Source organism: Rattus norvegicus, chromosome 20 (genome assembly GCF_036323735.1).
Source record: "Rattus norvegicus strain BN/NHsdMcwi chromosome 20, GRCr8, whole genome shotgun sequence".
NCBI lineage: Eukaryota > Metazoa > Chordata > Mammalia > Rodentia > Muridae > Rattus > Rattus norvegicus.
In genome coordinates this window covers 14,182,821-14,206,384 of record NC_086038.1, presented here as the reverse complement: position 1 = coordinate 14,206,384, position 23,564 = coordinate 14,182,821, and the positions used below count along the sequence as shown (strand labels likewise).

The following is a 23,564-nucleotide window of genomic DNA, read 5'->3' as shown; positions in this document are numbered from 1 at the left end:
CAGGCTTACCTTCCTGGTGGATAAGAATTTGTCTTGACTTCCAGGTATGGTCATCATCACAACCATTGTTTTAGTAAAAGGGAGGCAAAGACAGACCCTACAAGAACAATACCAGCCTGGTCTGTGTTGTTAAGTTCCAGAGTTTGTCTACACACTCTTGAGGGTAAGGAGAAGTTGTCATGACAGGAAAGTGGATCCAGATCACTCAGTGAGAGTGACAAAAAGTGACAAAAATGATCAAGTACACCAAAATCACACCTGGAACCAGATGACAAAACTTGCCTTCCTTACCTTTATGCTGTGATGGGCCTGAGTCCTTAAGCATTAAAAAGAGGAAAATAGTCCAATTCTTACCGATATGTGTAGATATAACTTTATTTGTCTGATGTAATTGTCGTCTCCCAGGCTCACTGCCTCCATCTGCTAACCTAGGCCTAGATCTGGAAGCTTCCAGCCTCTGTACAATCTTATCTAGGCCTAGAATGTTTTCAGCCTCTGAGACTTACTACTGAAGAAGCTCACCCTTTCCAGCTCTTTCTGAACTCTGGCTGGCTGGTTCAACTCAGCTGCTCTGGCTCAAACTCCTCTCCAAGCTGACTGATCCAAGCTGACTTCTCTCTGTTTCTCTTCAATTGTTCTGCTTGGCTCCCTACTAACTTTGGCAATCTGTTCTGATCTTCTGTATCCTTCACATTCTCTGGTTCATTCTATCTTAACCTGTGTCTAAATCGTTCTTTCTCTGCAACCTGTCTCTGTACTAACAGCCTCAGTAAAAACTGCCTCCTTCTCTCTCTGTACTGCCCCTCTAGCAGTTCCCTTCTCTCTCTTCTTGTGAGAGTTAGGCATATCCTATTCTGTCAAATCTTTCTCTGATTCTTCACTTTGTCTGCCATTCAATTAGACATCACTTTCAAACATGGGTGTTTCCATCTACAAACTAACTTCACCTTCGCTGTTTGTGATTGATGATGAGTACTAAGAGTGTGCCTGTATTCCAGCCAGAGGGATTAAAGATGTATGCTAAGGGCTGAGGCACACCACAACTAAAAGCAGGTTCTTTCATTAAGTAGCACAATCTCAGGTTTCACAGTGTGGTCAATATCCTGCAACAGACATGTGACAATGGAAGACGCCTTTTATTTCATGGTGCCTTCCTGTTCTCTCCAGGTTGAAAAATAGCTAATCAAATGTCGCTGACTTCTCTCTGAGGAGTAGCTGGTGGTAATGGTCTGAGTTCCCCAAGAGTGGAGTTGGCCACACTGGTTTTTAGGCTAGACTTACGCACATGCAAGTAGTCATAAGAAATCAAATTGGAACTAAATATATCAAATTGATTGGGACACGGTCTGCTTTGATTTTATCCATGGAAGAAGTCAGTAGAGACAAACTGGGTTCAAAATTATTTTTTAAAAAGCAGAATAAATATATGTTTTTTATCATCCTGGCTTCTTAGATAGGTCTTCCTCTTCCCAGCCTGCTCTTCATTGTGATCCATGGGTTCACTGAGACTCACAGCAGCATCTAGAAGGGATCCAGTCACTGTGGTTCATCCTGTCCTCTACATGTAAAGGATGTTGGACTAATCCTGTGCCTCAGTCCTTTGTTTTATTCAGAGAAGTCGAGTATGCCAGTGAATAAATCTGCCTGGTCCAAGCCATTTACTCATTGTGCATTTGAAACAAAACCTCTCTAATAATTATATACATGATCAATGTCACTTTTTCTTCCATTTTTTCCTTATTTATACAAACATAATAAATAGTGTATTTCTGAAGGTGGAGGGTTACATTTTTTTTTCCTGGTAACTTCGTGTAGGATATGCAAATTGAAACTTTACAACTCTCCTGTACACCACTGAGGACAACGAAACGTCCCCACTATTCCTAACAGGCAAGTAGACTACAGGTCCCATTTCTCTACTACTACAGCCTCCCCAAACTTGCAGTTTCTGTGGTTTGTTTGCTTCTATCCACACTGGCAAGCCATCCTGATGATCATGTAATTTCATAGTATTTGAGGAAGAGATAGTTGTCCCACAGTCACCACAGGGAGAGTTTCTTAAAGATCCTCTCTTTGAAACATCTGAGCAGAGGCATGGTTTCTTTTGTAAAGAAGAAAACGAAATTGTATTTAGTATTGAGCTCATCTAATATTTTAAACCTTGGTAAATGTGTAGATCAAGGGATACTTGGAAGAACATCTATCTATATGACAAACAAAATAAGAGTTTACAACAAATGCAGGTTAAAACCTTTTTCAGGGACAAGTTCCAATAGTCTAAACCAACTATATTTTAATATTTAGTTATATAATATATAATTGTATGATGTAATTCTATCATGTAATAGCATAAAAACTATATTTTGTTGTAGATTTGGAGGGCACCTTTATTGTATGGGAAATAGTAAATTATATACTATGTGTAAGTACCTAAAAATCAAAAACAAAACTCCAAAATCCAAAAGAGTGAGATCCAGTATGATATCCTGCCTTCCAGACTAAGTTACAAAGCAGGCCAGTTCTTAGAATCCAAGATATATAATTTAATTATAGAATGACATAGTTGCATAGCCAGAAGGAGTGCAGAACAGAAAGGCTTAACGTGTTCATAGACAAAGGACATCTTCAAGGGACAAGAGTGTTTGCATGTCCCAGAGTGCTCCGTGGGGCAGGAAGAGCTAGACAGAGGGTCAACAATAAAACATTGCCCATATACAGGATCAGGTAGTGGCAAACAGTGGCTCTTAGAAGGACCTCATGTGTTGTTCTTTTGAAGGACTTTCCTCCAGAACAAAATATTGCTATGCCACTGAAAATAAACAAGACATTCGCTCTTCTAGAAGGAACCAATGCACAAAGCCACAGCACCTGAGGGCCACCAAGTAGGGTCCTGGCTTTGATTTAGACATAGAAGCCATGGCTTAAGGATGTAGCCTGGACAGAAAAGGGGCAGAACCTCTACACACTTTAAGACTAGCAACGGCCATCACACTCCTGTCTAAATCGGGACAGTTGAACAAAACGATAATTATTAGTAACAAAATTATTGAAATATTGAATGTTATTTGCTACCTGTGTTCACTTCCTCCTCTGGGTAGCCAGATGAATCTTGACCGAAGGGAGGGAAGGTTAACCAGGGGGCAGAGCTGGACCTTGGTCAGTGAGGCAATAAACACCTAGGAACAGCTTCTGAGCACTGGTTCATTTATTGGGTGTGAGGGGTGTTTATGTTCTGGGGAGGTGGCCAGGGTCTCTGGGGCAAGGTTTGAGTGGAAACATATCACTGATCAGGACAGGGGTGTTAGAAGAGGCTTCATCTGAATACTCAGGGGATGTAAAGTCAGGGGAAGAGAAAACCTTATAAGGTCAAACAAGGAGGGAAGCCTGATAACTATCAGAGTAATAAATCCCTGCTAGGGTTGATGGTGAGGGAGCCAGCTTTATGGCACCAGGTTGGGAGTGTGAGGAAGTCAACTCCTTCTATCCTCCTATCTGAGGCATCTGTGTTTGAAGCTTCCTTGACCCTTCCTCCATAACCCTGGACCATTACAGTCCCACAGTTATTCTTAAAATGTACTAAACGTGTGGGGGCTGGAGAGATTTCTGCATGATTAAGAACATTGCTTTTGCTCTTCCAAGAGGACTGGGGTTCAATTCCTGGTACCCGCATGGGGGCTCACACCAAACCTGTAACTCCAGTTCCAAAGATCCAATGCCCTTTTCTTGCCTCTGCAGGCATCAGACATGCACAGACACATATGCAAGCAAAACACCCTTATACATAAAATATAATTTAAAATAATATAAATGAAATACTGGTGGTGGCCTTCCAGCATCTTTCCTCTTCTCTTCTGCTGGTCAGTGTCTTATTAATGTGTTTCTTCTAATGTATTGGCCATCAAGTACATTAAAAAGCTGAACTCGGGGCTGGGGATTTAGCTCAGTGGTAGAGCGCTTACCTAGGAAGCGCAAGGCCCTGGGTTCAGTCCCCAGCTCCGAAAAAAAAGAACAAAAAAAAAAAAAAAAAGCTGAACTCGCAGGGAGACATGATTTGAGCTAAAACAGATAATTATTTCAGCCACTTCATATTCTGTCAGCGTAGACTGAGGACCAAAATGTCACCTGTTGCCTCTAGACAAGAGGAGGCCAATAAAAACGTACACACAAGTTGAATTATCTCCTTACCTGTGGCAATTACATGGGCCTCTTAGAACTCTATCCGTAGTATGTGGTAGTTTCTGGAAATCCTAAGAAAGTACTTTATTTGTAAATATAATACAGTCTTTTAACACTCATTGATTAGCACTTTTACTCCTAATTTAAAAAAAATCTGTCACGGTTTACAAGCTCTATCCCACTTTCAGTGGAAGTGAAGGAACCTGTTTAGATCTCATTCCCACTAAGGCCTTATGACCAGTGGAAATAGGTTCTGTGGTCATAACAACTTCCAACCATGCACAGCTGCTGTCCCCACCCTGAGGAGCTACCTGTCATACACTGTATGATGCTTGTCATGTTTGGTATCTTATTATACCTTCAGAGAACTTTGAACTCATTCAGTTTTCCAAACAATAATAATTTACAGCTTCAACATCTCAGATTTGTCTCTCAAGAATCTGTTAATAGTACACTACTTCTCAAAGACAGTAATCACATACACACATATACACACATCATAGACAAATACCACGCACACATATACACAAAACACATATATACATATATACATACACCATATATACACATATACACTTATCATAGACAAATACCATACACATAACACACACACAAAATATATATATATACATATATATACATCATAGACAAATATTACACATACATACAGACACATACACATACATACACACACATAAACACATACACACACATCATAGACAAATACCACATATACACATACATACATATATGCAAACACATACACACATACATAAAAACAAACACACACATACATGCATACACACCCTATAGACAAATAACTTTGGAAAACATGAGACTACCTAAAAGTTAACACATTTCTACACAGCAGAACTTCATATAGTGTTAATATAGATTGTCTATTTCAGAGAAATAAAATGATATTTTTTGATACCAATAAAGAATGTTTGGTTCTGTTTATAAAGCCTTTTCTGGGACTAATCTTCCAAAGAGTAGTATTTGAGGAAACTGCCTTAGGTGTTGGAGAAAACAAATTATTTGTATAATTGAATATTGAATGGGTTATTGTTTTAAATATAGACATAAAGTCTACCTCTTTACCCATAACAAAAAAACTTTCATAAATGGTTATAAATGGCACACAATGGTTAAAGATCGGTGGGTTCCTGAGACACCTATAGAGGATTGTCTAAAATTACCTTCAGAAAGTGGTAATTTGAATGTTATGTGAGATTTTTCTTTTGTTTTGTTCTTTGTTTCATTTTGTATTTTTGTTGTTGTTGTTGTTGTTTGGTTGTTTGTTTGTTTGGTTGGTTGATTAGTTTTTTTGTTTGTTTGGTTGGATTTTGTTTTTTTCTGCAGAGTTTCCCGGTGTAGGCCCTGCTGTCTGGAGCTGGTCCTATAGAGCAGACTGGCCTCTAGTTCTTTTTTTTTTTTTTTCATCTTTATTAAATTGGGTATTTCTTATTTACATTTCGATTGTTATTCCCTTTCCCGGTTTCCGGGCCAACATCCCCCTGGCCCCTCCCCCTCCTTCTATATGGGTGTTCTCCTCATTCTCCCCCCATTACCGCCCTCCCCCCAACAATCACGTTAACTGGGGGTTCAGTATTGGCAGGACCAAGGGCTTCCCCTTCCACTGGTGCTCTTACTAGGCTATTCATTGCTACCTATGAGGTTGGAGCCCAGGGTCAGTCCATGTATAGTCTTTGGGTAGTGGCTTAGTCCCTGGAAGCTCTGGTTGGTGGGCATTGTTGTTCATATGGGGTCTCAAGGCCCTTCAAACTTTTTCAGTCCTTTCTAAGATTCCTTCAACGAGGGTCCCGTTCTCAGTTCAGTGGTTTAATGATGGCATTCGCCTATGTATTTGCTGTATTATGGCTGTGTCTAGGAATGTAGGCCTGTAGTATCTTGGTTGGAGTTCAATGTTCCTCAAAGATTCTTTGATATATGTAGTATGAGAACATTGAGACTCAGGGGTCTTGTTGACTGGTTCCCAAGAGCACTGACTTCATGAAGGTATTAACCCACTAACAGATTATGGAGGAATGAAATAGGGAGGGTCTTTGTTTAAATTAAAGGGTCTCTTTTGCTTTGTTTTCTGGCCCCAGTGAAGTACAAAGCTTTGGTAGTTAATGTTCTTCAAACTCAGAAGCGTAACTCAAATAAGATCAATTCTTCTTTAATTTTCTTAGATATTTTGCTGCAGCAAAAAAGATTACAAACTCAGAGTTTCCACCATCTCCTTACAAATCTACGTGTCTCAGGGTTTTGATTGTAGTTATAAAGCATCAAGACTAAAAGCAAGTTGGGGAGGAGAGAGCTTATTCAGCTTATAACTCCCTTTCACAGTTGACTGTCAAAGGAAGTCAAGACAGGAACTCAAACAGGGCAGGATCCTGGAGGCAGCCGCTGGTGCAGAGGGCGTGGAGGAGTGCTGCTTACTGGCTTGCTCAGTCCCACACAGCCAGACTTCTCAGTTTGTCTTCCACATACGCTGGGATCCTAAAGAAATAGGCATTAGCGACTGTGGAGAAATGGACTTGCTAGTGAGGGCAGAAAGAAGCAGGTAAAGACGAAAAGCTTTCGTGTACAAGCTTCCAGCAGAAGGTGTAGATTAGATTAAGGCCATTAGTCTTCCCAGCTTAAAGATCCAGGTTGGAACTGGATCTACCTGCTTCAAATTAAGTAAAAATAATCTCTCACATGTGTACCCACCCTCCTGCTGCCTGTACCTTGGACTACTCACTGCCCAGCCCTACCTGTCCTTGGGGGTTTGAGGTGGAGTGGTGAGGAGTCAATTACACAGACTCGGGGAGCAGCAAGCTCTTCCGAACACTGCCTCAAGCTCCTTTAATACCCTCCACCTGCGCCCTCATTGGTCACAAGAAAGCATCGCTTCCTAACATCAACGCTTGGCTGGCATTGTCTCTGCCTGCAATCGTTGGTCTCTCAGGCAGTCCTCAATTTGGTCCTCCAGCAGGAGATGCTTTTGTGGCTGCGCAGCCCCGGCATTTACACAGAAGTGACCCCGCCATTCCTGCTACGCCCTTCAACTCTGAATTCTAACTAACTCCAGATGTAGTCAAGTTGGCAACCCTGAACAGCCATCCATCGCCCTCGACAGCTAGGAAAGAATCTTCCAGTGGTGAGTTTAGTTTTCAGAAACTGTGGAAAGATCAAAGAAATTGACTTGTATTTAAGAACGTCCCCATGCAAAGCAGGAAAATACACCATTTGCCTAAAGGCGTGCACGTCTAGGCAGCACACCCTGGAGTGCAGGGATGAGAGGGGTCAGCGAGCATAACCCAAGAAAGCAGCAAGAAACAAGGCAGAAGACAGACCTACAGGAAACAAGAGTGTAACAGCTCCGGCATGGATTCTGGAGGCCAGGAAGAAACCTAATTGATACAGAAAATATAGCCAACTGCCCTTAACTGAGAGGAGTTGCAAGAGGGCAGGGTGGCCAGATAAGTCAGTACCGACGGCAGACGGAATTATCAGGAGCAGAGAGGTAGATCCACCCTGTTTCACATCACTGTATTTCTTGAGGGGAGGGTCGGAGCTGAAGGAGATTTAGACCACAATTGATTCATATTTATAAAAGGTATCGCGTTGGTCATCTCTATATTTAGTTTCTGTGTTCGCATTTTTAGCTTGTTATTCATTTATAAGCCGGCCAGCTAGCACACAGCATTCTGGAATGCTATTCGAAAATATTTTTTCTCTCAAATCTACCCTTTGGTCTGAAAAGAAATGGTTTGCGTGATTATTTTAGGCTTTCATTTTGAAAACGAATACATAAAACTCATATTTCCTTCCATCCAGCGAACAATAACTTGAGGTCACATCTTATTTGTAAGATGCATGGATTCACATTACAAGCTTTACTGGTTAAAAAAAAAAAAAAAAAAAAAAAAAAAACAAGAACACAGTGAGAGATGCCTGGCGTTGTTTTCCTTGAAAGCCATGCCAGCATTTGGAATGCTCTATTGAAATACAAAAACTAATTTTTGTTCAGATCAACAAATATAACCACAGGAAGCAAACTATAATGGGTTTTAATGATAAAATTAACTATAGGGCAGGGGAAGAAATCCTTCCTTTTGCCAATCCTGCCCTCTAGTGGTAGAGTTGAGCTTTTAAATTTAACTGCGTAATAGAAGATTAGCATACCAGCAGTGGGTTTTTTTTTCTCCTTGATGGCCCTGAAGCATAAAGATAATGAACTATTGATTATGCGCGTTGGCATTGCATCCCAATAAACTGTCTCACCCAAAACAGCGCATTGTGGGAGGATGATTGGCAATCGGCCGCATATTTCACCCACAATAGAGATCACAAGACTAAAACACGTAGAGTAGGCCATCAAAAGAAATACTGCTACATTATAATGGTATCGATTCATTCTTCATGCTGTCAGTGGCAAGCAAAATAATGAGAAGGATAAGCAATCTCTTAATGGTCCTCTGTTATTATAACCTTTGGCGTGTGTGTAATCGGTTTATGAGGATGGATATCGAAACGCCCAGTGTGAATTCACGAAGGTGAACCTGCCGATGCCTGCCCGGCAGAAGAGAAAAATGGGTCTTTTCTCTCCGTAGCACCAAGAACTGAATTAACGCAACTAGAAAAAAATACATCCTGCTATCATTATTCCACCAGGAGGGATCCGAATCTTCTGAAAATGTACATTTCCTTGGGCAAGAGGGATAAGCTACAAAACAAAAACAAAACACACACACACACACACACACACACACACACACACACACACACACAGGAACACTGAGTCTACCAAGCTCTGGAAAGTCATGTATTAAACGTGTGATGTTGGGTTCTCCTTGTGAAACCTCTGGAAGTTACAGTTTAGGGATGCACATGGATTTCCATGTTTATAAAGTACACTCACTAGATTAATCACTATTCTTTTCTAACTTATTCATTTATTCGCATTAGAACCCAATGTCAGCCCTCCGCCATTCCCCCTTCCCTTTCTCTTTTGAGAATGGGGAGCCCACTCTGGGTGTCACACACCCTAATAACACAAGGCCACCTCCCACCATTACCACCTCCACCACCCTGCACATAAAGAGCCTCCAGGACTAGGCACATCTCCTCCCACTGAGGCCAGACAAAGCAGGCCATTTAGGGGTATGGGATTCACGGGCAGGCAGGCAACAGGCTCATGGACAGCCCCTGCTCCAGTTGTTGGGGAAACCCTCATGAAGACCAAGCTGCTCATCTGCTACATATGTGCAGGGAGGGAGAGGGACAAGGAGATTAGGTCTAGACAGTGCTTGCTCTTAGGTTGGTGGTTTAGTCTCTGGGATCCCCCAACAAAATCAGTGGAGAGTGTGTATGCAAATGCTTCCTCCAGATCCCCAGATGAGTCCTTTACACCACTGGTTATGGGGACCCAGTGTTTCTAAGTTCATTTGCTAACTCAGATTCTGCACTACATAACTTGTAAGTGGAGTCTTCCTTTTAAAGTAGAGGCTGTGAACACCACATGTCTGAGGATATAACCTTTTTTTCCCCCAGTTTTGCTGACTGAGCACTGTTTCTAGATAATGTCTTCACATTCTTCTTATTTGGCCTACTTTATTGTACACATGAAAGAAAACTTGCCTCTTTTCTCACACATAACCCACCCCAACCATTACTGCAAAAAGAGAGGTTTACAATTGGTGAATTAGTACATTTCAAGTTAGCATTGGGTGAAGGGGCGTTCTGATGCTAAGGTCCTGTTCCCCAATTGGTTCTTGATTTGTCAGTAAAGAAAGCCAGGGGGACAATTGCTAGGCAGAAGATACAGGCAGGACTTCCGGGTCCCAGGAGGAAAATGCAAATGCAAGGAAAGAGAGAGGAGTTTCTGCCACGCTTTGGAGGGAGAAGAACCCAGCAACCGTGTGAGGTCTAGGGGTTGGGGGAGCTGGGGCCTGTGGCCACTACTACAGGTAGTTGGACATAGATGTTTGACAGAGGCTAAGTGGGACTAGCCACTGAAGTTTAGGGCAGGAGATAATAAATCAGTAAGGACACGCTTTTCCAGGAGGGAGATATCAGTGCCCAACAATTGTGCCACAAGGACAAGTTATAAAGAAACAAACTATCTATGTGCCTTTTGTCCTATGATGCCAGGGAAGCCAGGTGGCAACTGGTGACTCAGCCAATCCCAGAGCAAAAGCAGCAACATAAAACTACACACAACAAGTGGGTAGAAAAGATGTATCTGAACACATATGAATGAATAAAGTGTTTTACCACACTCTTTTAAGAGTGAATCTTAAAAAGGTGCCTTGGAAAAGAGCAACCAGTAATTGACAGAACTTGCATATAGCCTAAGTGTGTTTGACTTGAAGCAGCCCAAACACTGCAGGACGTGATACTTGATCAAACATTAAAGCGATCTTTGTAGTAAATAGTATTAAGTGAGAAAAAAAGTGACTGGCAGGTCTCCCTAAATAATAAGATGGCTAAGAAAAATCTTCGTCCGCTCAGAGGAATTGATTTATTGTTTTTTGGCTCTTACGAATAACTGTATCAATCCAGACAAGCCAGTACCTGTCTGGATCACCACTTTTATTTGTCAAATTATGGGTAGGAGAGTTTTCACAGGGACATCTTTATCTGGAGTCAGAAAGTATCCAATTGAGTAGTGTCTACTCAATGACTGGCAGTAAGCCTTCACCAGGACAGTGAAATGAAATCAGAGGCATATAAATGGCTTTGAAATTTAAATTAACACTGTTTTCTATCTGTAAGCCTATGTAATTGTGAATACCATTGTGCTTTGGGGAAGACTTCCTCCTCTATTTTATGTTCATTAGAACGAAAGTTGAAATAAAGAACATTTCATAGTTTGTTCATATTAAGTATGTGGGACGTTCAAACTTGTAAGGACACAGAGAAGTTTTAAAAGGAGAAACAACAAAACAAATAACAAAACATTATCTTCAATCCTGTTTCCTGGCCTGTGTTTGAGGGTGATAGGGTGCAGGGTTTCTCTGTGTAGCCCTGGCTGTCCTGGAATTCTCTCTAGAAACCAGACTAGCCTGGAACTCAGAGATCTGCCTGCCTATGCCTCTCCAGTGCTGGGATTAAAAAGGTGGGCCAGAAAGAAGGGGGATAGAAGGGGAAAGGGAAGAAGGGGAAGGGGAGAAAAGTCACTGAGCATGGTGGTGTGAGTTTGTATAGTTTTGGGTAGGCAGGATTGGAGTCTCTGAGACTCATAAACTAGCCTGTCTAGCTTCCTTGGGAGTCCCAGGCCAATTAGTGACCACTCCTCAGAAAAGGAAGTGCAAGCATCCACAGAACAGCATCTGAAGTCATACCTTTACCCTTCAAATGCACACTGGAGCACATGCTTGCCCACCCCACACACATGCTGAACTGGCACACGGGAATGCTCGTACAGTCACAGCACACAAAATTCTCTTTGCGTTTTCAAAAGTTAGAATTTACATCATGCCTCTAGAGGTAGCCTGGTGGGAATCCCAAGCATTGCTCAAGCTGCAAAAGTGTGTGCTATTCTGAGGATGGCCTTCAGCTAATATCACACACATTGATATAGGGACCCGACTTCTCTAGGGTGTCACTTGGGAGATGAATAGTTCTGGGAGGATAAAACCAGCCCTCGTAAATAGGCTGCATGCCTTGAAGGGCCAGACGGACCTACCCCAGTTCCCTAGTCTCCTTTGGCTACCACACTAAGCTCTCAATTCCACTTTACAGGACATGAATGACTACCCTCCGGTGTTTAGCAAACGCATCTACAAGGGGATGGTGGCTCCAGATGCCGTCAAGGGGACACCAATTACCACTGTTTATGCTGAAGACGCAGACCCACCAGTAAGTAGAGACATTGGTCGATGCTCTGGGTTGAGGTTAGAAGCATCTACATCTTGAGGACACCTCTCCTCCTTTCGGGAGTTCTTGCTTACTGACTACACGTTTAACGATCATGTTTTATGTGACTGCTGATGGAGCTAGACAGCTGAGGATAAGTGTTTTAGTTACATTTGAAATGTTTACTACTTGCCGATTTAGCCAGCATTAATGATCAACACATGCAGAACTGTTTGCATTTGGAATCATGAACCATCATGCGGGATCTTTATTTAAGTTGAGCTTTGTATGGGAACGGTTTCATATTCATGCATTTCTGTTTTATTTATGTATGGCTATTTTATAAGCAAATGCTAAACCCCACATATAACATATTTTTATAAACACAAATCTCAGTGTCTCTTTCAGATGTATTCAGAAGATTTTTCTTTAATCATGTAGAGCGTTGACCTATTTCTAAACATCCCAAGTTGCCAATCAAGACTGAGGGCTTTCACCTAATACATAATTATAACGGAAATGAAGAAACATTTTTCTTAATGTTGTTAAATCATTACATTTGATACAAGTCAAATATAATACCAGTGTAAAGCACTCTTTATAAAACCTACAGTACTTTCCAATGTTTTTTTTTTTTCATTTCTGAACAGAATGTTAAGATTTATATTTTTACTTTGAATGAACTCATGCTACTAATGGGTTTCTAGAAAATACAAACAAACATATTAAATGAGCTATTATTGAAAAATCTAAAAAGATGAAAGCCTTAAATCACGCAAGTGACTTAAAATTATTTCTTAGTGCTAATATCCATACTATTTCTAAAACAGTTTTTCACATTAAAAAAAAATCAATGGCAGTCATAACATTTTTCAGTCCCAGCAGCAACAAGCTGAACGAAGCTTGCTGTGACTATAACATCTGGTAAAAAAAAGAATGCATTATGTTTGGAAGCAATGATATTCAGCTCAGGAACTCCTTCCCAAGGATGTTAAAACATTCTTGCAACTGGCTTATCACAGCTTGGCAAATAAGCAACAGTTCATAGCTGCAAACACGTCACTAACAAGAAGTACCTGCTGCAAAATGTCCACTGTGATCCAATATCACACCAATATCAATGGGCGCCCACTGCCCACTGGGTTAATCAGCTTTTGCTGTCAAGAAGCTCACAATTGGGCAAGGTAGAACTACAGAGAGAGGATAGAACACAGTAGACATGATAAATTGAGAGTTTAGAAGATCATTAAGTTTAAGAGTGTAACTGATGCGTGGCCTAATTGCTCCCTCCCTCCGTACAGGACGCTCAGAGTCTCGGGGCATTTGCTCTTGGCACTCATGACTTTGGTACCTAGTGAACTGATTGTTTCCGTGAGGGTGATAAATGATTTCTTGGCCAATGGTCTACTCTATTACGTTATCTTTCCTAGAAGAAGTCTCTGATTTAAACAATTAAAGTCATTTTTAAGACTTCTCCAGGTCTGCATGCCTGCACGAGAAAGTTTTGGTTCACATCCTCAATTCTTAGTGACTATTGAAATATCTGATGTTTAATTGATGATGATGATGATAGTGGTGGTGGTGGTGGTGGTGGTGGTGGTGTTAATGATGGTGGTGATGATGATGATGATGGTGATGATGATGGTGATGATGATGGTGGTGATGATGATGATGACAGCTTTTCAGCAGGTAAAATAAGCACTTAGATCATTCCATTGGGTGAGCATGCTGGCTTCACCCGCTGCATTTACAGACAACAAGAATCTAATTCTGTATCCATTGAACACTGAAACAGTGACAATGTTTCACAGTGGCTACTATTCAGGTTTTAGCTTTGTAACCATTTCTACAGATTCATTCCGTTAAATTAAGATGCCCATGGCTTGGCTGCATCCACACTGGTGCAAAATAATAACCTGATTCCAAGGAAATTTTCAGAAGACAAGTGCTGTATGCATAACTTTAAAACATTACAATTGATTTTTTCTTATACTTTGATGTTGGTTTCATAAAATTGTGGAGTTTCCAGATATATTTCCAGTGCTTTATCCTTTCTCATTGCTAAAGATATTCACTTACCAATAGACAATAATTTTAATTTGCTGTCCTGTAGGGTTTCTGTTCTCTATCTATTCCAGGACTCGAGCTATTACCGTTCATATATAATACTAAATTACTGCTCATATAATACTAAATGTGTATTTGGTGACCTCTGTTCTAAATTGTAAGACCTTTAATGGTAGGAAACCCACTCAACATTTGTATTCACATATCTTAGTTCAGTAAATAACGGTCAGCTAGGAAAATTTGCATAATGGAATAGATAAAGTAATGTATGTATTTGCATTCTCTTCAGTGTTGGCAACTTCGCAAGATCCTTGGAAGTTTGGCTATACACACACACACACACACACACACACACACACACACACACACATATGAAAACTTGCTGTCTCCAAGCTCCAGTTAGGTCACTAAAGAACTGAAATTTAAGAGTGATACAAATGTATGCTTGGTTCATCATCTGTTTAAGAGACACTGCTCTAAGTATCACAGTTGTTCAAAACACACCTTTATGTTTAGAGACTCTCCACATCTTGTTCAAGACAACCTGTTTGATTCGAAGAAAGTGAGAACCACACATTTTCAACTGTAAAGTAGTAAGAGCAAACCCTTTGAAGTGTCACAGGCAGAGGTTGAGTGCAGTCCCAGAGCCTAAGAGAACACTATTTCTGAATATAAATTAAAAATTATCAAACGCACGTTGTGCAAAATTAAAGCACTCTGGAGGGAGGAGCAATCTTCCAGGATTCTAACGCCATTGAGATTGTCTCTTCCGCTCTCCTGGGATGGCAGGATTGACATGAAGGAATGATGGATCGCTGGGAGTTAACACACACACACACACACACACACACACACACACACACACATACACACACACACACATACAGAGAGAGAGAGAGAGAGAGAGAGAGAGAGAGAGAGAGAGAGAGAGAGAGAGACTGAGACTGCTAACCTTTTCTGTCTACTCCCTAGGGACTTCCCACTTCAAACTTGCACACAGCAAAACTCCATGTGTAATTTCCACAAGCTTCTCTAGGTTATTTCTGAAGCTGCTGGTCATACTCTGCCGCGTGGAATTCTGTTCGTAGGCAGGACTATAGATGCAATAGAATGTGCATCTATCAACACAGCTGTGGGAGAGTTGACATGCATAAGTGACATTGGCTATTCACCCATTTCTAAGAAATGACATAGCATCCCATAGATGCTCAACTCCTCCAAATAACCTTTCCTTTCATGTATGTAAGATTAACGAGACTCTTGTTAATAGGAGGCATTAACGAAAATGGCATAATATTAGCAACTCACAAACTTCCTTATTTTTGAACAAATACACGGTTTTAGAGATTTATGAAAAAATCCTCATGAGAAAGAATATAACTTACCAATAGTAACTGGCTTAGAATCTATTCCTAAGTATTCTTACAGTATTTTCTTTTTGGAAGGAATAATGAGACAGTTATCACCAGGGTGATGTCTTTTATGTCTTCTGATGAGGATGTGAGATTTGGCAGTTCTGGATTCAGACAAGCCACCAAGGAGTATTTTAGGGAGTGTTTGTAACTGTGTCTTTGACAGCCGTCCTCAGTTTGGGGTGTCTCTGCTCTTCTCTACAAAAGGGAAAAGAGGGCCATTTATTTTATTCGTACAACCAGTGCTCTGTGCTTTATTAGACTGCTGTGATGTCACCAGGAATGCCAGCTGATTGTCATTCCTGAGAAAGCCTACCCATCACTCTGCAGCATGTGACAGCCAGCAAGTTCATAAGAGGAGGAATCCCATTTTGACTCACAGCTTGCTCTGTATGCAACACCAAAGGCTGCCCAGACCCAGAAACGTTACAACATTGTGTTTTGACCTCCAGTTAGAGCGCCCATCTGTTTCTTTTCCTTTGGTACCTCTGCTCATCTATTTTTTACCACTCTTCATTTTCCGGCCTCTGCTGTAACATAGCATTGATTCGGAGTATTGTCAGCTTTGCCGCAGAAGTTATTAGCTACACGGTACAGAGCACATGGAGTGTACGCAGCTCATGGGTTCCTTCTTTTGTGGTAAAGCTGAAAACAGACACAATCATGGTCTACTCGCCCCATGAATAGTTCGTAAACACTAAGGTGACTTGGCCCATGCTCATGTCCCTTCTTCAGTTAAGGAAACTTAATTAGATGGAAAGAATGCCATTTAAATAGATGGGGGTGGGGGTTTTAAATAACAGTGAGGCATACTTAGATTTAAAGGCAAAAAAAAATGAGAACACAAGGAAGGTTTTATGAGAAAAGTAAGTATGATTAATATTTAGAACTGGCTTATTGATGTATTTTGAATATCTGTCATTTATGGCCCCTCTGGGGCTTACATTAGATTATGAAGCATTATACTGATATATTTTAAGTAATATGTCATGAATTTTAAGTTACTAAAAACAATTATATGATCGCTATCTTTACTTTCGGTCGATACAACAATTAATTTACAGATGAAGATGTCTCCGATCTTATTTAGAAACCATCCAGTTTATCAAAGTTAAAGGGATATGTTTGTTTATTTTTATTGAAAATACATTCCTTTCATATACTATATTGACATTGCAGTTACCAGACTCATCTCCTCCCTAATTTTCTCTACCCCTCCACCCTTCCAACTCCATGCTTTCTTTCTCTCTCTCTCTTTAAAAGAATAAACAGGCAAATAAAACAAGCACTGGGTAAAATATGACAGTTTATCATTGGAATCCACCCATAGGATTTCCAATAGATATTAAATAGAATGCTTCATGCTGAACATTGTGACAGAAGTAGGAGCGAGCCTTCTGAAAGAGATGCTTGGGCTTTTGTGACCGGGATTCTTGGCTTCAATCATCCATGTATTAGGGCAATGAAAACTTGACTCTGCTTATTTCTGGGTCATTTTTTGCCTTCCGTCATTATTTATTTGCATTGCATTTTTGTCTGTTGATTTAGACTTTTTTCCAGGAACGATATTTAATTTCAGATACAGATCTTACATGAGATGTGTTAAATTTGCCTATAAATATCCCACAGTTCTCAATTTTCTGCTGAACATCTTACAGAGGGTCTCTATGGGAATTGTTCAGGGCATCTCAATTTTATTTCTAGGTGTTTTGAAGTGACCACACCCTTAGCACCAGTTTATGGTACATTCAAGTGAGCCCCGTCCTTTCACATACTCATCCATCTACTCCTAAACAATACATCATATTGCATATTTTCTTAGCTGAGTTCTTGAATATATAGGCTTTATTTTGTTTGTACATATAAAACATAACTCGATAACCTCTTAAAGCCTTCTCACATTTTCTCTCTAATACTGTATATGTGTGATCCCCCAGTATCTTATGTCATTTAGAATTATGTATAAAGCCAGGGAAATTTTATTATTGTTATTGTGGGTGTTTTCGTTTTTATCTGCCTGCAGAAAGTAATCTACTCACTAGCAATATAATTAGATATTGATTCGCACGTTAATATCATCCGATACTTATGAACACTTATACGTAAACTTAAAAGTTGATCAACTTGAGTTTCCAGGAGCTTCGAGGAAATGGATTTTGAATGAACCTGTGCCAGTCCCACACAGCCTACTAATGGTTTCTCCTGCGTCCACTTGGCTACCCTATCCTTTGGTTCTTACACATGGAAAAAAGAACAAAAAGGCATAGCTACATGTTAGACCTTTTGAACATTAGCTCCCCACTTTCCTCCCCCTCTATCCCTTTAAACCTTGTTCTTTCTGCTCCTTTGACTAGTTTACATTCTTAGTGCAAGCAAAATGAGATATCTTTTCCAACTTTGCATTCTTCAAACAGGAATAATTAAGTATATATGGATATACTTTATTGCTGTAAATATAGAGCAGATCGTTACAGACTTACCCATCAGTGTACACCTAGGCTGTTACAGTCAATAGCGTTTCACTGAACACAGGCCTCCAGCATCTCTTTGAAGGGGCCTGTTCCAAACGTCATGAGAGCGTCCGTAGCAATTCTTGATTTTTTTTTTTAAGATTTACTTTTAGTTTTATTGATCTGTATGTGTGTGAATATATAACACGTGTGCTTGTGCCCATGAAGGCCAGAAGAGGATGTTAGATCTCCTGAGGCTGCAACTGCTGGGCAGCTATGAGCCACTAGAATTGCATGCCAGGAAGGAAACTCTGCTTCTTCTCAAGTAGAGCAGCAAGCGTTCTCCCCCACTGAGCCATCGCTCCTGTCTTATCATTAAACACGGGAAGATTTTAGGGTTGCAGGAACAAGATCTCAAATGATCCACTCTGGTCCAGGCTTAACCTGTGGGTCATGTGATCTATTTTGGAAGAGAAATAAGAATTTGCTGTCTTTGAAGCTAGCAAATGTGTCTCAAGCAGGACAGCTATGCAACACGGCTATTTGATATTTTGTGGAGTCAGCTTTCCCTCTATTAAGCTTATTTCCCAAGAACTTTGGTGGTAAATAATCCCAAAGCAAATGTTCTGGAGGGCTTTGATAGCTGCAGTCAGACCATAACTGCACACATACTAATTAGAGGGCATGTCGCATGAAGAACCCTCTGGCAGATGGCTGTGTTACATACAGATTCGAAAAAACAAATCATTCAGACGAATTGGGTTTGACCTACAGTTCCTCTTAACATTTTTAAAGGGCATGCCAGCATTTTATTAAAATCACAAAAAAAAATTTGATAAAGTTGTCATGAATGGTGAACCAATACTAACCACATCTTAATAATTCCTCACATTAATTCATACCTAGAAGATTCTGTGTGGATTACACAGTTACCCAGTAAGTAAACCAAAGCTGTTCACAAAGATGCTGGGAGGAAGAAATTTTAAAACCATGTCAGGGAGAAAAAAAATCTTTGTACCTCTGCAAACAGATTACTTCGTATTTGGATTTAATGATAATGGGCTTAGTATTTCCTGGTTTAATATGATCACATTAATATAAAGGGAGCTGTGTGAGTCTGAGTAATTTCCTGATAATTAGGTATTTAAAAAATAGCTAAGTGAGATGTCCCATGATGGTAGGAATCTAATTCTTTTGGCCCATTACAGTCTCATTGAAATTCCTCATGTTTGTATGTTTGCAATGTCTTTCACACAGATCTGCAATTACTGTCTGTAGTAACTAATTATATTTTTACCATAATTAAGTTAAAACCTACCATATTTAACCCATAAGAATAGAAATCTAAAGTAAAAAAAATGTACAAAATAAAAAAATCATAATTAATTGCTCATAATTAATATAAACTTATATTTACCTGTCTATATTAGTTACTTCTATTGAATGGTATGGAATGATACTGAGTTATAGTTTCTGTGAAGCCTGAACCCAGAGGGTGTACTGACACTTGGCTTTCTGTGAATTCCTTTTCATGACTCTGCCATGATTTTATGATTTTCCTACCATGATGGACTATAACCTCAATCTGAGAGAGAGAGAGAGAGGAGAGAGAGAGTTTATTTATTTTTCCATTTTTTTAAATTGGGTATTTCTTATTTAAATTTCAAATGTTATTTCCCTTTCCCGGTTTCCTGTCCATCAGCCCCTAACCCCTCTCCCTCCCATTCTGTAAGGGTGTTCCCCTCCCCATCCACCTCCTCTTACTGCCCCCCCCAATCCCCTACACTGGGGGTCTAACCTTGGCAGGACCAAGGGCTTCCCTTTCCACTGGTGCCCCAACAAGGCCATCCTCTGCTACATATGCAGCTAGAGCCATGGGTCAGTCCATGTGTAGACTTTAGCCATGGGTAGTGGTTTAGTCCCTGGAAGCTATGGTTGGTTGGCGTTGTCCTTATGGGGTTGCAAGCCCCTTCAGCTCTTTCAGTCCTTTCTCTAATTCCTCCAACAGGGGTCCCTTTCTCAGTTCAGTGGTTTGCTGCTGGCATTCGCTTCTGTATTTGACATCTTCTGGCTGTGTCTCTCAGGAGCAATCTACATCCGGCTCCTGTCGGCCTGCACTTCTTAGCTTCATCCATCTTATCTAGTTTGGTGGCTGTATATGTATGGGCCACACGTGGGGCAGGCTCTGAATGGGTGTTCCTTCAGCCTCTGTTCTAAACTTTGCCTCCCTATTCCCTCCCAAGGTTATTCTTGTTCCCCTTCTAAAGAAAAAGTGAAACATCCGCATTTTGGTCATCCTTCTTGAGTTTCATGTGTTCTAGGCATCTAAGGTAATTTGAGCATTTGGGCTAATATCCACTTGTCAATGAGTGCACACCATGTGTGTTTTTCTGTGATTGGTTTACTTCACTCAGGATGAAATTTACCAGTTCCATCCATTTGCCTATGAATTTCATACAGTCTTTGCTTTTAATAGCTGAGTAATATTCCATTGTGTAGATGTACCACATTTTCTGTATCCATTCTCCTGTTGAAGGGCATCTGGGTTCTTTCCAACTTCTGGCTATTATAAATAAGGCTGCTATGAACATAGTGGAGCATGTGTCTTTGTTTTATGTTGGGGCATCTTTTGGGTATATGCCCAGGAGAGGTATAGCTGGATCCTCAGGCAGTTCAATGTCCAATTTTCTGAGGAACCTCCAGACTGATTTCCAGAATGGTTGTACCAGTCTGCAATCCCACCAACAATGGAGGAGTGTTCCTCTTTCTCCGCATCCTCGCCAGCATCTGCTGTCACCTGAGTTTTTGATCTTAGCCATTCTCACTGGTGTGAGGTGAAATCTCAGGGTTGTTTTGATTTGCATTTTCCTTATGACTAAAGATGTTGAACATTTCTTTAGGTGTTTCTCAGCCATTTGGCCTTCCTCAGCTCTGAATTCTTTGCTTAGCTTTGAACCCCATTTTTTTTTAATTTTTTTTAATTTATTTAATACGTAATAATAATTCTTTGGTTTCCGGGTAAACATCCCCCTCCCCGCTCCCCTTCCTTATGGGTGTTCCCCTCCCAACCATCCCCCCATTGCCGCCCTCCCCCCAACAGTCTAGTTCACTGGGGGTTCAGTCTTAGCAGGACCCAGGGCTTCCCCTTCCACTGGTGCTCTTACTAGGATATTCATTGCTACCTATGAGGTCAGAGTCCAGGATCAGTCCATGCATAGTCTTTAGGTAGTGGCTTAGTCCCTGGAAGCTCTGGATGCTTGGCATTGTTGTACATATGGGGTCTCGAGCCCCTTCAAGCTCTTCCAGTTCTTTCTCTGATTCCTTCAACGGGGGTCCTATTCTCAGTTTAGTGGTTTGCTGCTGGTATTTGCCTCTGTATTTGCTGTATTCTGGCTGTGTCTCTCAGGAGAGATCTACATCCGGCTCCTGTCGGTCTCCACTTCTTTGCTTCATCCATCTTGTCTAATTGGGTGGCTGTATATGTATGGGCCACATGTGGGGCAGGCTCTGAATGGGAGTTCCTTCAGTCTCTGTTTTAATCTTTGCCTCTCTCTTCCCTGCCAAGGGTATTCTTGTTCCCCTTTTAGAGAAGGAGTGAAGCATTCACATTTTGATCATCCGTCTCGAGTTTCATTTGTTCTAGGCATCTAGGGTAATTCGAGCATTTGGGCTAATAGCCACTTATCAGTGAGTGCATACCATGTATGTCTTTCTGTGTTTGGGTTAGCTCACTCAGGATGATATTTTCCAGTTCCAACCATTTGCCTACGAATTTCATAAAGCCGTTGTTTTTGATAGCTGAGTAATATTCCATTGTGTAGATGTACCACATTTTCTGTATCCATTCCTCTGTTGAAGGGCATCTGGGTTCTTTCCAGCTTCTGGCTATTATAAATAAGGCTGCGATGAACATAGTGGAGCACGTGCCTTTTGTATATGTTGGGGCATCTTTTGGGTATATGCCCAAGAGAGGTATAGCTGGATCCTCAGGCAGTTCAATGTCCAATTTTCTGAGGAACCTCCAGACTGATTTCCAGAATGGTTGTACCAGTCTGCAATCCCACCAACAATGGAGGAGTGTTCCTCTTTCTCCGCATCCTCGCCAGCATCTGCTGTCACCTGAGTTTTGATCTTAGCCATTCTCACTGGTGTGAGGTGAAATCTCAGGGTTGTTTTGATTTGCATTTCCCTTATGACTAAAGATGTTGAACATTTCTTTAGGTGTTTCTCAGCCATTCGGCATTCCTCAGCTGTGAATTCTTTGTTTAGCTCTGAACCCCATTTTTTAATAGGGTTATTTGTTTCCCTGCGGTCTAACTTCTTGAGTTCTTTGTATATTTTGGATATAAGGCCTCTATCTGTTGTAGGATTGTGAACCCCATTTTTAATAGGGTTATTTGTCTCCCTGCAATCTAACTTCATGAGTTCTTTGTATATTTTGAATATAAGCCCTCTATCTGTTGTAGGATTGGTAATGATCTTTTCCCAATCTGTTGGTTTCCATTTTATCCTAACAACAGTGTCCTTTGCCTTACAGAAGCTTTGCAGTTTTATGAGATCCCATTTGTTGATTCTTGATCTTAGAGCATAAGCCATTGGTGTTTTGTTGAGGAAATTTTCTCCAGTGCCCATGTGTTCGAGATTCTTCCCCATTTTTTTCTTCTATTAGTTTGAGTGTATCTAGTTTGATGTGGAGGTCCTTGATCCACTTGGACTTAAGCTTTGTACAGGGTGATAAGCATGGATCAATCTGCATTCTTCTACATGTTGACCTCCAGTTGAGTCCGCACCATTTGCTGGAAATGCTATCTTTTTTTCCATTGGATGGTTTTGGCTCCTTTGTCAAAAATCAAGTGACCATAGGTGCGTGGGTTCATTTCTGGGTCTTCAATTTTATTCCACTGGTCTATCTGCCTGTCTCTGTACTAATACCATATAGTTTTTATCACTATTGCTCTGTAATAGTGCTTGAGCTCAGGGATAGTGATTCCCCTGGAAGTCCTTTTATTGTTGAGAATAGTTTTAGCTATCCTGGTTTTTTTGTTATTCCAGCTTAATTTGCAAATTGTTCTGTCTAACTCTATGAAGAATTGGATTGGAATTTTTATGGGGATTGCATTGAATCTGTAGATCACTTTTGGTGAAATGGCCATTTTTACTATATTAATCCTGCCAATCCATGAGCATGGGAGATCTTTCCATCTTCTGAGATCTTTTTCAATTTCTTTCTTCAGAGGCTTAAAGTTCTTATCATATAGATCTTTCACTTGCTTGGTTAAAGTCACACCAAGGTATTTTATATTATTTGGGACTATTATGAAGGCTGTTGTTTCCCTAATTTCTTTCTCAGCTTGTTTCTCTTCTGTGTAGAGGAAGGCTACTGATTTATTTGAGTTAATTTTATACCCAGCCACTTTGCTGAAGGTGTTTATCAGGTTTAGTAGTTCTCTGGTGGAACTTTTGAGATCACTTAAATATACTATCATATCATCTGCAAATAGTGATATTTTGACTTCTTCCTTTCCAATCTGTATCCCTTTGATCTCCTTTCGCTGTCTGATCGCTCTGGCTAGAACTTCAAGAACTATATTGAATAAGTAGGGAGAGA

At 40.6% G+C, this 23,564-nt stretch overlaps 1 protein-coding gene across 6 annotated transcripts in view; it reads left to right on the top strand.

The window, feature by feature from the left end:
- Positions 1–23,564, top strand: part of Pcdh15 (protocadherin related 15) — a 1,498,824-nt gene that overhangs the window by 1,288,822 nt on the left and 186,438 nt on the right. For all 6 annotated transcript variants that reach the window (XM_063279549.1, XM_063279551.1, XM_063279550.1 and 3 more), the window contains one exon: positions 11,914–12,030. In XM_063279549.1, the coding sequence (XP_063135619.1) occupies positions 11,914–12,030 (117 nt within the window). The remainder of the gene's footprint in view (positions 1–11,913; positions 12,031–23,564) is intronic.